At 37.3% G+C, this 16,689-nt stretch overlaps 1 protein-coding gene across 8 annotated transcripts in view; it reads right to left on the bottom strand.

The window, feature by feature from the left end:
• Positions 1-599: 599 nt before the first annotated feature.
• LOC117637750 (bromodomain-containing protein 3-like) overlaps positions 600-16,689 on the bottom strand; it is a 23,946-nt gene continuing 7,856 nt past the window's right edge. Inside the window, exons 2-6 of one of the 8 annotated variants that reach the window (XM_034372741.1) lie at positions 5,644-7,007; positions 5,435-5,499; positions 4,622-5,026; positions 3,802-4,288; positions 600-2,653 (exon numbers count right to left, since the gene is read on the bottom strand). In XM_034372741.1, coding sequence (XP_034228632.1) covers positions 5,459-5,499; positions 5,644-7,007 — 1,405 coding nt within the window. In that variant the 3' untranslated portion in view covers positions 600-2,653; positions 3,802-4,288; positions 4,622-5,026; positions 5,435-5,458. Of the gene's footprint in view, positions 2,654-3,801; positions 5,027-5,434; positions 5,500-5,619; positions 7,008-16,689 lie in introns of all 8 variants that reach the window. The other 7 variants (XM_034372742.1, XM_034372748.1, XM_034372746.1 and 4 more) reach the window with 7 other exon arrangements.

Here is a 16,689-nt window from a genome sequence, read left to right as displayed (position 1 = left end):
AGAAATTTAGGGAAAGTTGTTTCCAAGTATTTGGGCTACTTGGCTTGCCATCACCATGCAATTGAGAGGGCTATATTACCAGATTTTGAAGGCACAAAGAGGACACACAATCTATCTCTCAAATAGATATCAACTTGTTCTCAATTCGGGTTTTCAGTTGACAACTCATGTTAGATGGTAAGATTTCCAGTTGATGTGTAAATCCAATTGTGATGATTTAAGTACTATTTTGCATTCCTGTTTGAGTTTGTCCAATTCGTTTGTTTTCCTTTTGCTTCTATTCTGGTCCAATTGGGCTTTTTATCGATTTCTTTAACTTGTACTGTCCTTTCAAACATATCTCCTTTAATTGAAGTTCTTTTGGTTCGATTACAATTTCAGCGTTTTATTCTTTGAGTTCTTACATCATGCAAGTGGAATTTTGAAGTCTTTAATATTCCAAACATAGAAAATAATCAATCCATGTCAGTTCCTCACTTAGAGCGCAATGACTTAAAAATCAGTTGAGATTTCATTAGTTGCAAGGCTTCTATTCCATTTTTGTCCAAATTACATTGACTTAACATTACTAATAGTGGCACGCCTGCGCAAACACATCATACAAAACATATTCCAGCCCACTAAAGGGTCTGAATATTTAAAATACATTTAATGCAGTGCTAAAATACAAAGCCATGTTTTTGGGGTGAAGAAATACAATACCAAATAAACTCTAACCAGAGCTCTACACAATTTTATTTACCAGATACGGCAACTTAAAAATAAATAATAAAAAACCACTGCTTCTTGCTGGGCATTCTATTCTAATCCATACACAACGCTCACACTACCTCAAGATCTCATAAAAAGTAGATAGTATACTTTAAAAATTATAACTTATTCTCTCTCTCAATCTCATGCTCACTCTTATTCTCACTCTCATCTTCCTATATACTCTAGCACAAAAAATGAAAACTAAAAACTAAAAACTAAAATTAAAATGGTTCTCAAATGGGCCCTTATGTACAAGTTTTTAAACTGTAGAAGGGCAAAACAAGTCAAATTTATGGTGTGGCAAGCCAACCTTACTACTTATTCTATTCTGATACACATAAACACTTGGAAAAATTATTCTATTCTGATACACATAAACACTTGGAAAAATCAAACAGTTAGAAACTATAGAGCAAGGGAAAGTATAATTACAGACCAAACAGAAACAGAAACTCCTTCTGTTCCCCATTAGGAACTCTTCTCCACTGCAGTGCTTAGTCACATCAGAAAGTACACGTTTTTTTGTAAATGATCAGAACCATAGATCCTGTTTAACATGTCCAAATAAAAATGGTTTCCAATTTTTATTTTTTTTATTTTTTGTTTGGAGTGCCCTCATCAGCTCTGGCAATTGTTTAAAACGTGGAACTTCTAAGGTTTCCATTGATTTGATTTTCAGTCATTGATGATAATAAAAGAAAATTTCAGTGGACTTAAATTTGTGCTCATGGACATTGACAGAAAACGTTTGAAAGGGTGAAATAATACAATACTAAATAAAATCTAACCAGAGCTGTATACAATTTCATTTACCAGAAACGGCAACTTAAATAAAAATTCACTGCTGCTTGCTGGGCATTCTAATCTATATATAATGCTTAAACTACCTCAAGATCTCATCAGATGCAGATAGGATACTTTAAATATTATAACCTCGCTTGTTCATCAACCCAAGTTCTCAGTGAAGCTTCCTAATTAATGGTTCTTCCAAGTAATAATGTGTGAACCTCAGAAATGAAAGATAAACAAAACTTTTAAGAATAATTTGGCTATAAATAAAGATGAGACTAAATAACCATTTGAGGTAAGAAAGCTAGGGATAACCACCTCCAACCTTCTCAGCCATTCCTGTTGATCTTAAAATCTGAATCTAAGCCAATAGCTCCTCTATCTCCACGTGATGTTCTTCCCAGCATCCCAAAAGTACTAACTAACCCATGGTCTATAGCCAAGACCTCTAATTTATCATGACCTCCCATGCACATGCTCAGAGACCTCATCGTCTTTGAGCGGCATGTATGGATCCCTCTAAGCCAAATTGGAAGTATTTGAAGGAAAAAAAAAAAAAAAAAAGAAGAAAAAAATGGATTATAGCATCCAAGACATCACTATAGAAGCTATTACAAAAATATCACAGCACAAACCTTTTTATAGCATTTTTAGAAATGATTGAGATAAATTTTGTAATAGAAAGTAACAGTTTTTTAAGAACAAGTTTTGGTTCTTATGCTATAAAAACAAATCACAATTTTGAGTTGACACTTGACCATGGAGGAATGGCTTCTTGAGAAAAAGAAAAAAAAAAGGGAAAACAGAAGAAGGAAAGATAAGTGGACAGGTGTTAAACTGTGATTTGTTTGATAAGGAGGAATGAGTCCTTGTGCATAACAAGCCTAATCCTAAACCAAAGATAACAAATCATTTACTATATGGAAGGTCACAAGAAAACCTATTAGAACAATCAGTAATGGAATTTTTACACTCCATTTTCCTTATAAATTTAACAAAAACAAATACTAATACAAAATCTTTATCATTTTTACCTGAAATAGCCATGATATAACCCTTATTGAAGCGACGATGAAGGCAACACAACTCCAACAGCAATGCAAACTGGAAACTGTACCAGCCACCAAGCCAAAAGAAAAAGGAAAACCCATTATAAGGAGCAATCCAAGCTTCTATACTAGCTCAAACAGAATTATATAGAGAAAGTACCAAAACTAATAACTATCGCACTCAACATAAACAACAAATATATATATTGTACATATAAAATTTCTCTGATTTAAGATGGAATTTCTCAGTTTATGCGGAGATTTATTAGTGATTAAATGACTTACAAGACAAAAATTCAAAAGAAGAACAAATGAAGAAGGGTTTGACCTCTAGAGTTTGAATGGAAGTGGCTTTCTCATACCAACTGTAACAGAGCTTGATTATTCGCGTGAGTTAGGGTTTGCAGAGCTCAGATATTAAGACCTCTGAGAGTCAGAGTGAGAGAATTGGGGTTATATGAGCTCAAAGTTAAAAGCCTCACACTCAGAAAAATTGGGTTTGTTATGTCAACTTATGGTGTACCAAGCCAACCTTACTAGTTATTCTACTCTGATACACATAACACTTGGAAAACTCAAACAGTTAGAAACTAATACTATAGAGCAAGCAAAATTATAATCAAAGAAAAATTGAGAGGACTTAAAAAGGTGAAATAATACAAGACTAATAAACTCTAACCAGTTGTCTGCACAATTTTATTTACCAGATACGGCAACTTAAATAAATAAAAAACCACGTTTTCTTTCTGGCCATTCTAATCCATATATAATGTTCACACTACCTCCAAATCTCATAAGATACAGATAGTATGCTTTAAAAATTATAACCTCTCTTCTTCATCAACCCAAGTTCTCAGTGAAAATCATACAAGTACGAAATTTGGACAAGTGCAGGGAATAGGGACAAGTCCATATGACAAACACAAATTTTATTTACACAGATTTCCTAAACAAGGTACAAACACCTGCCAAGATGAAACCAACAAACACAAATTGGTAGCATAGATTTCCTAAACAGGTAACAACTCTGTAATTGTTGCATGAAATGTCATTGATCTTTGAAACATAACCATAGTGACAACAACATAAATGACACCCCAGAAAATAAAAATAAAATGGGAGAGATAAATCTAAGCCACAAAAGACAAAACAAAGAAAACACTAATTGGATTATTTCATATGTTTAGAGGAGAGCTGAAGATGGAGGTACCTGATTATCAGAGTTACTAATGCAAATGCCAATGCTGGGATTAGACGGGGGGGACAAACACTACATGGGGGGACAGGAACTGACCAGCCAATAACCTTTGCAAATGAACATCTTTGACAAGAAATCGTTATTAAATCAAAACCAACAAAAAGATGCAGACACATTCTTTAACAAGGAATAATTTGTTGCTCAAGATGCTAAATACACTGTCTTGCCTCATTACCATTCTTTAGTAAACCAAAAATTAAAAAGAAAAACTAGCACAGAAAGCAATGACTATGAAGGCAACACAAAAACAATGATTCTGTCTTGCATCATTACCATTCCATCAGTAATGGAATTTTCACACTCCATTTTCCTTTTCAATTTAACAAAAACAAATACTAATACACAATCTTTAACATTTTCACCTGAAATAGCCATGATATAACCCTTATTGAAGGGATGATGAAGGCAACACAACTCCAACAGCAGTGCAAACTGCAAACTGTACCAGCGACCAAGCCAAAAGAAATTGAAAGAAAAAACCATTATAAGGAGCAATCCCAAGCTTCTATACTAGCTCAAACGTAATATGAAATTTGGATAAGTGCTGGGAACAGCAAACTGAAAACTCTACAAGGCACAACGTCTGTATTAAAAAACACAAATTTTATTTACCTAGATTTCCTAAACAAGGCATAAACACCTGACAAGATGAAACCAACAAACACAAATTGGTAGCATAGATTTCCTAAACAGTAGCAGCTCTGTAAATTGTTGCATGAAATGTCATTCATCTTTAAAGCATAAATTTAGAGGTGAAATGGAGATGGGGTACCTGATTATCAGGGTTACTGAAGCAAATGCCAATGTTGGGATTAGACGAGTGGGGCACACTCCATAGCAACAACCTTTTCAACCGAACAGCTTATACAAGAAATCATTTTATTTGTACAGATGCGAAACACTTATTCATCATTTCATTCCTTTAATAAATCAAAACAAACTTAAAGATGCAGAAACCTGATTAGCAGGAGTTTGGAATTGCTCTATGGTTTATGTTCATAGGGAAAGAAAGGCTGCTGCTGATGCACCTGCGAAGATGGGAGATTGTCTCCAAGTTCTTGATAAGCTTCCGTGTAATTTGATTTCAGTTTTATTGCAAACTTCCATACTTTTGTCCCTGGTGCCCAAACCATTCGCTCTCAGTTGCATTAGCCATCAAATAGCAATCATACAAAAACTGGCACACAAAAAAAACGAAATAAACAATACAAAGAGTAGAGAGAGAGAGCACAGTGGACCACTTCATCTGACATGTACAATGTATGATATGATATGCACAGTGTATATGGCCAAAGAACATGGATAGTATACACAAACACACACAACATAACATACACATTTTTTCTTCTGTTGTATCTTGGAAAAAGTTTCAAGAAGTAAAACATTTTAGAGAAACAATATCGACATTGGAAACCTCATCTATAACAAATTATATCCTGGAACATACACACATTTTATCTTATATGCATCATAACAGTGCAAACTTTGCTAATGTTTCCAAGTTATCTGGATGTGTAGGATTGCATCAGGCAGATATATCCACATTGGAAACCTCATCTATAACAAATTAGAAAGTAAAACTTACAGAGATTCCATAATAACAAGATTCTTAGTCATCTATCTTGTCGAGCAGTGGGTTATATTCCAAATCTGGCATCTCAACAATAAAAAATCAGAATTACTAAAGTATATATTCAACTACCATATACAACAAATAACAGAGGCAAGGTGGCTTGTAACCTATGCCCAATTTTCCTTGTAAACTCTAACCTGTACTTCATGAGCGGATCTCACCTTCCTCCCAATCGCTTTCCTGCCAGCAGATCTCGCCTTCCTCCCGATCTCCATTCAGAAAAGCCTCCTCGTCCTGACCCTGTAACTCGTCATCTTCTTTGAGGTATAAACCCAAATGCTTAAGGGGCAATCCAAGGTAGACCTTTTCACTGCCACAGCCACACAGAATCTCAAGTTGTTTGAGATCCTTTAAAGGGTCCTCAAATTGGACTGACTTCTCCATGTTCAAAACGGCACGGCGAGCCAATTCCCTTTGATCCATCCGATGCATCAATTTTCTCCTTGGTGGAGAATCAGGTAGACCCTTAAGTATCTTGTTTGCTTTTCGTATTGTACCTGAAAATCGCATCTTGAGCGACTGAATTCGCCTAGCCTTACATGGAGAAAGATTGTCTGTGGCCTGATACATGGCTTGATGAACAAGGGTATTGTCTGTGGCCTGATACATGGCTTGATGAACAAGGGTGCCCAAGTCGTCATCTTTGGTTGACTTAACTGAGTGAGAATCAGAAACCCCAACAACCCCTTGACTTTGTATAAGAACCCTACAAGCAGAAGAGCTCTTGCCATTTGGTCTCCGTTTGGGCAGAGGAGGAGTAGGAGGAGGACAAGCGGTCTTTGACATTTTCTCCTCCGCTTCTTTCCATTGGGTCTCAAAAACCCCACTGAGATGCTTCGCTGCTGCACGATTTCTACTACCAAGGGGGAAATATCTGAAAGCATTTGAGAAGATAAGCCTGACATCAGCAGCAAAGCCATCAGCGCTGGAGTAGACACCCCTATCCAATTTCGATTTCACAGTACCCAAATCCATCGGCCTCCAGATTTCGTCGAAATAACCCGGCAAATTCTCAGCCACAGGATCAACAACAGGCTTGTTGAAGTAGCCCGCATGGCCGAGGTTCATCAGAGAATCCAAGACTTTAGAACAATCCAACGTCTCTTTTGAAGCAGACGAAGCCAAACCTTTGACTTGGCGCAGAGGAAGACCAACAGTCGGCTTTTCCTTCCGTTGGGTCTCAGAAACCCTAGAAGACCTCTTCCTCTTCTGGGTTTGACAGATTTCATCAAAACCCTCTTCTGATTCTGGGTTGGCATTTTTTGTAGCAGACGAAGCCAAACCCTTGCACAGAGGAAGACCAACAGTCGACTTTTCCACAACGGCTACATTTCGTTGGGTCTCAGAAACTCTAGAAGACCTCTTCCTCTTCTGGGTCTGACAGATTTCATCGAAACCCAACTCTTCTGATTCTGGGTCGGCATTTTTTGTACCAGACGAAGCCAAACCCTTGCGCAGAGGAAGACCAACAGTCGACTTTTCTTCAACGGCTACATTCCGTTGGGTCTCAGAAACCCTAGAAGACCTTATCCTCTTCTGGGTCTGAAACTGAAACTCAAAGGAACCAAAACCATCCTCCAATTGTCTGCGCTTTATGACAGACGACGCCATTCTTGATTTAAGAACCCAAAATTTCACACAGTCGTTACAGAGAGAGAACCCAGAAAATCACTCGCTCAATCGTTGCAGAGAAAATCAATGGCTCAATCGTTGAACTCAATACTCTCGCTCGATCACTTTCGCTTACTTTTTGCAGAGAAACAGAGAGAGACAGACAGACAGACGAAAAGAAGAGGGAATGTATTGTTGTGGCGCTATTTTGGTTTTCAAAATTTAAAATGAAAGGCCGGTGTGATAACTCGGTGACTCAGTTGCTGAGTTGTTGCGCGTAAAAAAGTAAAAAAAACGCGAAAACACCAGCTGTTTTAATTAAATGCATATCATTAAACCCATTTATACCAACACAAATTTTAAAAGAAGATAGTTTGATTTAACTTATCTATGATTGAAATAAATTTCAGATGTATATAAATGAATAAATATATTTTACAGATCATGCAAAATTTTAAGAAAATATTTTTCCTTTCATTTCCTATTGTCAAGTTGGACTTAATTCGACTCAACTCACTCTATATATAGTATAATCAGAAGACACAAAACGAAAGAGTTTGATTTACAGTGTCTACAATAGAAAAACATTTTCACACACATAACGGTAGGGTTAATTTTATTTCTGGGTTTTAAGAATTATTAACAAAATAGTAAATAAAAATAGAACTCATGGTAATATTTATTATTTGACGTGGCATGACCACATCAACTGCCAAAGAAGATGATCACCTAATATGGTCAATCTTGTGTGTCTAAATAGCATTACTATTTGTTTGTTTATTTTATTTTTTATAATTCTAACCTGTCACATTGTGTTATTAATGCACCAATATTATAACACATGTATATTTTAATATTCATTTAAGAAAAATATCGGGGCCCACATACGGCACATCATCGAGCTTGATGAACTAGACTAGTAGCAAAGTGGAACGTGAAAAGTGGGTTTAGGGGGCAACTTTGGTTAAAGTTGTGTTCAAGAGCAAAGTGAAATTCGGAAAATTTTTCAATGGGCACAAGAATAATTAAACCTATATAAACCATCTGAGGTACTATAAGATATTATATGTCAGTATGAATTAGGGATGTGGCAAAAAATCACCATAACAATTCAAACCAGCCATGTTAAACTAGTTCGATTTTTACACCAAAAAAATGTATACTTTCGATTTGAAATGAACCAAACTGCAATTAGTTGGTTTATAACATTTCACTTATATGTTCCATCTCATGCATTGATATCAACCGTTTGGTGTCATATCTCTTAAAATTTCACAATTTTCAAAAGTAAAAAAATTTCTCAATTATAACTAGAAAATAACTGAACTAGATTAATCACTAAATGGATTGGTTTTATTCAATGATATAATTAGGTTAACGTCTAAGCAAATTAAGTCGGATCATGTCCACTGTAGTATAAAATTGTGATATTTTTTTCAATAACATGACTTCTTTTTTTAAATCAATAATGAGGGGAGATTCAAACATGAAACCTTATTTAAGTCTAATATTGGAATATTATTAATAATTAACTTATGCTTGTTAATTATTAAGAACTAAAGTATATGTCTAACCTAAACATACATCCAATATTGAATAAAAAAAGAGTAGTGCTAAATGAATCCTAAAATTAACTGAGTACACCTTACTACCAAACTATTTATTGAATTACTAATTTATCCTAATATAAAATGACCAAAAAGGATATATTAAATATGATTTTAATGACTACACCCTACTCACCATATCCAACCCTAATCAAACGTAGAAAAGTTTTCGTATTACTTGGTGCCGACGAAGAACAACGCAATGAGCATTGGCGGTAGTGCAAAGAGGTGTCATTGAATGTTCGTTCCTTTGCCGCTTCCTTGTTGTCCAACAACTCCTCCATTAGACATGAAGGTTAAAGAAATTATTAAGAGACCCAATCTGAAAGTGGAAGACCATCTAACTATTTTATAATAATGAAGTTATTAGTTGGATCTAAAGTTCAAATATAAGAAGGTATTTGGGAATTAGTTTTTATTTGAATCAAGTTTGCAGTAGCTATTAGACCCATATCGCTTGTTGTCGAACCAGTTTGAACAAATTCATTATTTGAAGACTAAATCAAAACCCCACAGAGATGAGGAAAAAAAAGAAGAAGAGGAATTTGCAAAACAAATAAAAACCCAGATTTGTTCAATTGACTCCTTTTAATGTGAAGAACAAAAGCTTTAGAAGAAATTAAAATATGATGTGGCAAATGAGAAGTGATATAATGTATTATGGTGTATCAAGGGTTTTTGATAGTTAAATAAGGTGTACTTAGTTAATTTTACATTTTGATTTAAATATTAGAGTGTATTGAGATCATAGGGTGTACTCAGTTAATTTTATGGTTCATTTAGCATCACTCTAAAAAAAAACATATATGAAACATTTACTATTTTTCTGCACATTTCTAAGGTTGGTAAATTAACTTATATATCTCTTATATTATATTTATATATATATAACTATTCATTTGTTCTTGTTTCTCGGTGAGGATACTTTCTCGTTTGTCGTACCAAAGGGCATGCGTTTCGAGAGTTTAGTTTGGGTGTTATAAGGAAAAGTTTGGATGGGTTGAGTATTAAAGTTTCATTGTGGGATTTCGGATTTAGTTTTGGTTTTGACCAAACTTTATATACATATACATATGATTATGATGGTTTTGAATGCATTGGTTTTCGACATTGTTTTCTATATGGTGGGGTTATACTATGTTGGTTTCAACTGTGAACTGAACTTTATTTTTGTCCGCTCATCACACTTTTCTGTTTTGTGCCCTCCAGGCAGTAGGGTTGTTCGAATCGTACGACTGAGCCGAGATTTCCACTTTTGAACTGTAATAACCCAAACCAAAATATCCTAAATTAATTATTAATTTATTCTAGAAGAGAGACGATTTTGCCCTCACATTATTTAATTGGGAAAAAATTGACTTTTTGACCGAGAAGGAATTTGACAATTCCACTTACACCGTTGCGTAGAGCACGACGAAACGAGTCCGTAGACACGGAGTGGACTCGAATCGGAGTTGTAAAGAAGAAAATACGGTCAAAATACCGTGAAGGGCAAAACGGTAATTTGGACAAAAATAAGATTTTTATCTCTTCTCTCTCTCTTCCCCCTCAGTTTCTCTCTCCTCTCTCTCTCTCCTCCCGCGCGACGCCAGCAGCCCCCTCCCCTACCGATCAAGCCAGCCGCCGCCATAGGTCACCCCGATCTACGGCACTGGCACCGATGGCACCGCCTCGACCTCGCCGTCACGTCCCGACCCGTCTCCACCCTTGCGCCGACCGGAGCTCGCCGAAAAACCCAGAAATTCGATCGGTTTTACCCGATTTTCAAACCTTTCGTTCTCCTTCAATTCTCATCCAAATCTTTCGAGTAAGGTATGAATTCTCACCTATTTTTCGTGCTCTAGCCGATGGTTGGATATGTTTTCATCGATTTTAGCCGTAGATCGCTCGATTTTCAACTTGAAATTTGGCCGAGTTTCGGCCTCCGTGATCGGCCGTTTTCGGCCACTTTTGGGGGTATGTCTAAGAACAAAAGTGGCTCTAAATGTGGTATTATACCTAGGATAGGAGTTTGGAGCCGTGGTTTTGAGTTTTTCCCGCGAGACGTTATCGCTTTGGACACCCACGCTGCCGGCACACGTGGCGGCGTGTGGGCGAGGGTAGTGCAGTGATCCTGTGTATTTTTACGATCCTCGTGTTGTCACGAGCGCGTAGGATTTTGCGGATCTCGATTTGGAGTCCGTTTGACCCCCGAACGAATTTTCCATATTGTGCGATTCCCGGGTTCAGTACTGTCGAGCCGTTGGATTGCACTCAATTTCAGATATGTTGTTCTACATGATTTCAGGATCGTGTAGGATTCAACGGATTGCGAATCGGAGTCCTGGATACTCCGAAATCGCGAATCCTGGGGCTAGGGTTTCGGAATTAAGCGATAACGCGATTGTGGTCAATCCGACCGTCCAATTCGGGCCAAACCAGCAGGATATGGGTATGTCTCTGTGAGGAACCTTTAGGGAATCCCAGATCGGCCATTGGAGGTCATGGACCCCATGGGGTTCCAGATCGACCGGTTTCGCGATTTATCGCTTACTGAGACCTCAAGTCTTCTAAGACCGTTGTAAATGTCTGAAATGCAAAGTGGGCATAGGATTGACTTTAAAATGAGTGCACGCTTTTCTAGGAGCCGGGGGTCAGGGTTTTTAATTTAATACTTTTATTGAGCAGTTTTATTAATTTAATATTCATGGTTAATTTAATCAGGCACCCGGGGCCAGACCGACCCACAAGAGGGACCTTCAAGAGATCCAGCTAGCTCGGACCAGAAGTGAGTGGACTTTTCCTTCATAAATGATTTTTATAAATAAATTTCATTATTTGATCTTGAATAAGTTTTATTCATTGTGATTTTCCTAGCATGTCTGTGAAGTTAAATATCTCATTTTTACATTGCTTAGCTGATTATGCTAAAGTGATATAAACAGCAGAATTTGAGATTTATATCAGAAGAAATAGCAGTTTAGTTCAGATTTATCTAAGTACAGTTATTTTAAAACCATCATATACCCAGTTATGGTTATTACCCTCAGTTAGACCGATGTCTACGGACATCCAGTTTATTTTCAGTTTTGTCAGTGCACTTGACATTTGCCTCACAAGTTTCGGGGACGCTCGGACCGTGAGTGCCAGGATTTGCAGCTCGGTTGGACTTGGTGTCGCCGAGGTCTGCCAGGATTTGCGGATCAGGCTGACTACGGTCCCCTGAATCCTGCCAGTGCGGCTCGAGTTGACTGTGTGTCTGTTGGAATAAAAAAAATCACATTGGAACGTGGGATTAAAAAAAAAGGTGGGGGGAAGTTTGGAAAAAGGTGGGGGTCTCCAACCAATGAAAATGTTTAAGTGGGTTGAGTGGCTCCTATTTTTGGGGGAGTTGGTTATTCATTTTTTTAATATAAATATTCTGCATTAAAGAGAAATAAAAAAAAGGGAGGAGGACAGAAAAAAATAGGAGAAGACGACAGAAGAAGAAAATTGTTGCAGAAGGAAAATGGCAGGAGCACAAATACAAGAAGAGACATTTTCACAGGTAGATTGATCCTGTCAATTAATTCTTGTTGGGTGGCAACCCTAAAATCATTCTCTTGGATGATAAATCCATAATGGGGGGCAACCCTAAAATCATTCTCTTGGATGATGAATCCATATTGGGTGGCAACCCTTAAATGATGAACAACAAATCCATGAGAGGATTTCTGTTTAACAAAGCTCTGCCGAGCAAAAGAGAATCCTTTGAAATGGATGCAAAATATTGGATACAAAATCCATTATGTGTGTGTAACCCTCAAACAAATACCCTAAATGATATATCCATTTTTGGGCATAAAACTCATTCAGTGGGTTCTCAAGAGCACAAATCCAATTTGGGTACAAAACCCACAAACAAAATCACCGAGGGTTTAATCTCACAGCAAAATAAAAATAAACTGTGCTTGATCAACCATACAACCATACTGGTCAATTTGTGGAGCAAGCCCAAAGCCCTCCATTCCTTTAAACCATCTTTTCCCTTCCTTTACCAGACCACAATGGTTACAAGCAGAAAAAGGAAAACAAAAAAAAAAGAGGAAGCAGCCACCAAGAAAAAGAAGAAGAAAAGTCAACACAAAAAAAAAAAAGAAAAGAAAAGTAAAGTGGCGTCAGCCACTTTGCTGAAATTGGGAAGAGGGTTTGGTGCTGTTTGCATACAAGCAAAAGAAAAAAAAAAGAAAAGAGCCATGAAGAAGGAGGAAAACAAAAAAAAAGAGGAAGCAGCCACCAAGAAAAAGAAGAAGAAAAGTCAACACAAAAAAAAAATATAATAAAAGAGAAGGGAAAAGAGAAGTGGCGTCAGCCACTTTGCTGAAATGGGAAGAAAAAAAAACAAAGACCATGTTGTTGCAGAGAAGAAAAAGGAGGAAAAAGACAAAAAAAATCTGATACCTCTTTGATGTTGCGGCAGTCTCTTTTTTTTCTTTCCTCTGGCTTTCTTTCTTTTTTTTTTGTTTGTTTGCAAAGACTGTATATTATTTCTTTTAAAGATTGAACAGTAACAGTGTTTGTTTTCAAGTCGGACTGATCACAAGTATTCCAGATAAAGATAGGATTGCAAGGTCTGACTTTTACTTGAAAACAAACCCTGTAAAGAGTTGGATAGCTAATCGCCTGCTGGACCAGATTTTGTTTGTGGGCCCCATGCTCATGGGCTAACTATCAACAAACATCAAAAGCCCAAAATAGGATCATGGGCTGTCAGAGAATAATTATTCATTTACTCTCAGAAGCCCATATAATTAATGGGTAACCCAAATAATTACCCATTAAATTTCCTAAGGCCCAAAATTTCTATCATATGGTTAATGGTTTAATTCAACAACCCTCATAGCCATATTTGGGCCTAATTGCAAATAATGTCAATTTTAGAAAATTAGTGGGTTAATCAAAATTGCTCATTAATTTTCTAATACATTGATAAAAAGGAAAGTGGTACAAAACCATCCAAATTTTCCCATGGGTCATCTACCTATGGAAATTCCAATGAGATTAAATTCAAATATCTCAAACACAAATTCTCAATTAATGGGCCACACTTACCCATTAATTCCTAAATTTCCCATAGGTCATCCATCCATGGAAATTCCAATGAGATTAAGTTCAAATATCTCAAACACAAATTCTCAATTAATGGGCCACCCTTACCCATTAATTCCTAAATTTCCCATAGGTCATCCATCCATGGAAATTCCAATGAGATTAAGTTCAAATATTTCAAACACAAATTCTCAATTAATGGGCCACACTTACCCATTAATTTCAAAATTTCCCCATAGGTCATCTACCTATGAAAATCCCCAAATTATCTCAAAGATACAAATTCTAAATTATTGGGTCACACTTACCCATTAATTTCTGAACATTGGAACTACGTCGGTTTGATCCCGTCAAGGGTACGTAGGCAGTCTAACATCCCAATAGACGCAACCGCAATCAAATTTAAATATCTGGTTTATTTTAACCAAATTTTGCCAAAAAAACTTTCCCAAACGCAATTGTCAATGTTTAGGAAAAATTAATGGCATAATTAAAATTACTCATTATTTTATTTTTTGGACATTGACAACAACGAAAGTGGTACAAAACCATCCAATTTTCCATGGGTCATCTACCCATGAAAACTCTAATGAGATTAAGTCCAAGTCTCTCAAACAGAAATTCTCAGTTAGTGGGCCACACTTACCCGTTGATTTCCAAATTTCGAACTACGTTGGTTTGATCCCTTTAAAAGGGTACGTAGGCAATCTAGAGATTCAATCTAGATGCAACCATCCCAAACATATTTCCATATCGAATCCCTGGTTTATTCAGCTAAATTCACTCAAACTCCTCAATCAAACCAATTCAAATTCTTCGTTTTGTGATGAGTCATTTATTCATCATGAATCTTTGAACTACGAGTGGCTTGATTCCCGCAAAGGGTACGTAGGCATCCTGAGTTTGGACTTGGGAGCAGCTGCAAAATCAAACACACACGTTCTGTTTCTTTATGATGGAATCAAAGGGTTTTCCCTTGAAGCAAGGGATTGTAATTAAGAGACTTGAGTCTCGAATGGGTCGAACCTAAAATAATAAAACCCCATTATTTAATTAGTGGTGGTGAAATTATATTAGGAAGATCACCATTTTCCTTCAACATAATTTTTGGCACGCCCGGTGGGATCCATTTACCTTTTCATCTCCAATCATAAAGTGACTGTTGAAACAGGAAAGGCACAAAAGGTAGAAGTACCCAAACCTTCAAACGTAATTCGAGTGAAGCTAAAACCTCGTGGTACGTCATTCTCAAAAGTGGAAGAAATCCCGACTGCAAAGTCTCCCAAGCCAAAGATAATTGTCAAGATTTCAAAAAAGGAGCCTAGTGAAAAGGAAACAAGCTCCTCGAAACAAACAATGGAGTCATTGATGACGGCAAGCTACATTCGTCCTCTTCGTAAGATCAATCAGTCTATCCCAGGGGACGATTTGGTCATTTCGACTACTTTTGGCAAAAACAAGGGCCTGTGTAAACGTATAGTTCTTCACAAAAAAGAATCATTGCCAGAAACAACATTTACTCCATTAAAGATAAAACTTACAGGCCGTAAAATAAAGAAAAGCAATGCTGGCCTCACAGTTCAAAATGAGAGTGGTGTGCTCAAAGTGTTTCTTCGAAGGCCACAGCTGGAAGTTTCCAAGTCCGAGATACTCACTAATATGGAACAAGCTATGTTTAGAGAAGATGAGGTGAATATAAGGCCGCTCCGCGTCTCTGTGTTCAAACGCTTAGGGAGCAGACAACCATCCCGCATCTCAGTCTTTCACCGCTTGGAAAACCCTTCCAATTCTCAACAAGGGAAAGTCCATAATAAAAGGAAATGGAAGGTTAGGAGTCAAGAGAAAGCCGTGATCGAAAAGGTCAAAAGGGTGAAAATAAAGGATGACCTTGTCCAAGTCAATTGCACCTCTTTCAAAGAAGCAGTGGACCAAGATGATGATCCTCAAGATATCGAGGGATTCATTGACATAGTCCAACCAGCTCCACCCCAAATGGAGGATGGTGGTCAAGCCACAATTGATGATCTGCAAGACATTAATCTTGGTACAGTTGACGACCCAAAACCTATTTTTGTTAGTGTTTCGTTAACGCCGCAAGAGTTAGAAGAATACACACAACTGTTGCAAGAGTACCGAGACGTATTTGCATGGAGTTATCAAGACATGCCAGGGTTAGACCCAAACGTTGCAGTTCACAAACTTGGGATACCTAATGAGGCTCGATGGGTGAAGCAAGCGCCACGCCGTTTTCGGCCAGAGCTAACAATCCAAATAGAAGTTGAGATTGACAAGCTTATTGCTGCCGGTTTTATTCGAGAAGTCCAATATCCCACTTGGTTGTCCAATATTGTTCCAGTCCTTAAAAAAAAGGACTGGGGCATTGCGTATATGCGTGGACTATAGAGATGTCAATGACGCATGCCCAAAAGATGAGTTTCCGCTCCCAATCACAGAATTATTTGTGGATGCAACAACTGGTTTTGGTGCTCTATCGTTCATGGATGGATTCTCAGGTTACAACCAAATAAAAATGGCTCCAGAGGATCAAGAAAAAACTGCCTTCCGCACTCCAAAAGGAATATATTGCTACACTGTGATGCCTTTTGGGTTCAAAAATGCTGGGGCAACTTACCAAAGAGCTATGACAACAATTTTCAATGACATGCTTCACAATACTATTGAGTGTTATGTTGATGATTTGGTGGTTAAAACCAGGAAAAGGGAACATCATTTGAGTGACTTAAAACGAGTTTTTGATAGACTCCGAAAGCACCGGTTGAAAATGAACCCTTTGAAGTGTGCATTTGGGGTAACTTCAGGCAAATTCCTTGGCTTCGTTGTCCGACATCGAGGAATTGAAATTGATCCCTCAAAAATCAAGGCAATCGGTGAAATGCCTCCCCCTAAAAATTTAAGGGAGTT

The sequence above is a fragment of the Prunus dulcis genome, chromosome 8, assembly GCF_902201215.1.
Source record: "Prunus dulcis chromosome 8, ALMONDv2, whole genome shotgun sequence".
Taxonomy (NCBI): domain Eukaryota; kingdom Viridiplantae; phylum Streptophyta; class Magnoliopsida; order Rosales; family Rosaceae; genus Prunus; species Prunus dulcis.
The sequence above is the reverse complement of the archived record's forward strand: the minus strand, read 5'-3'. Positions and strand labels throughout refer to the sequence as shown.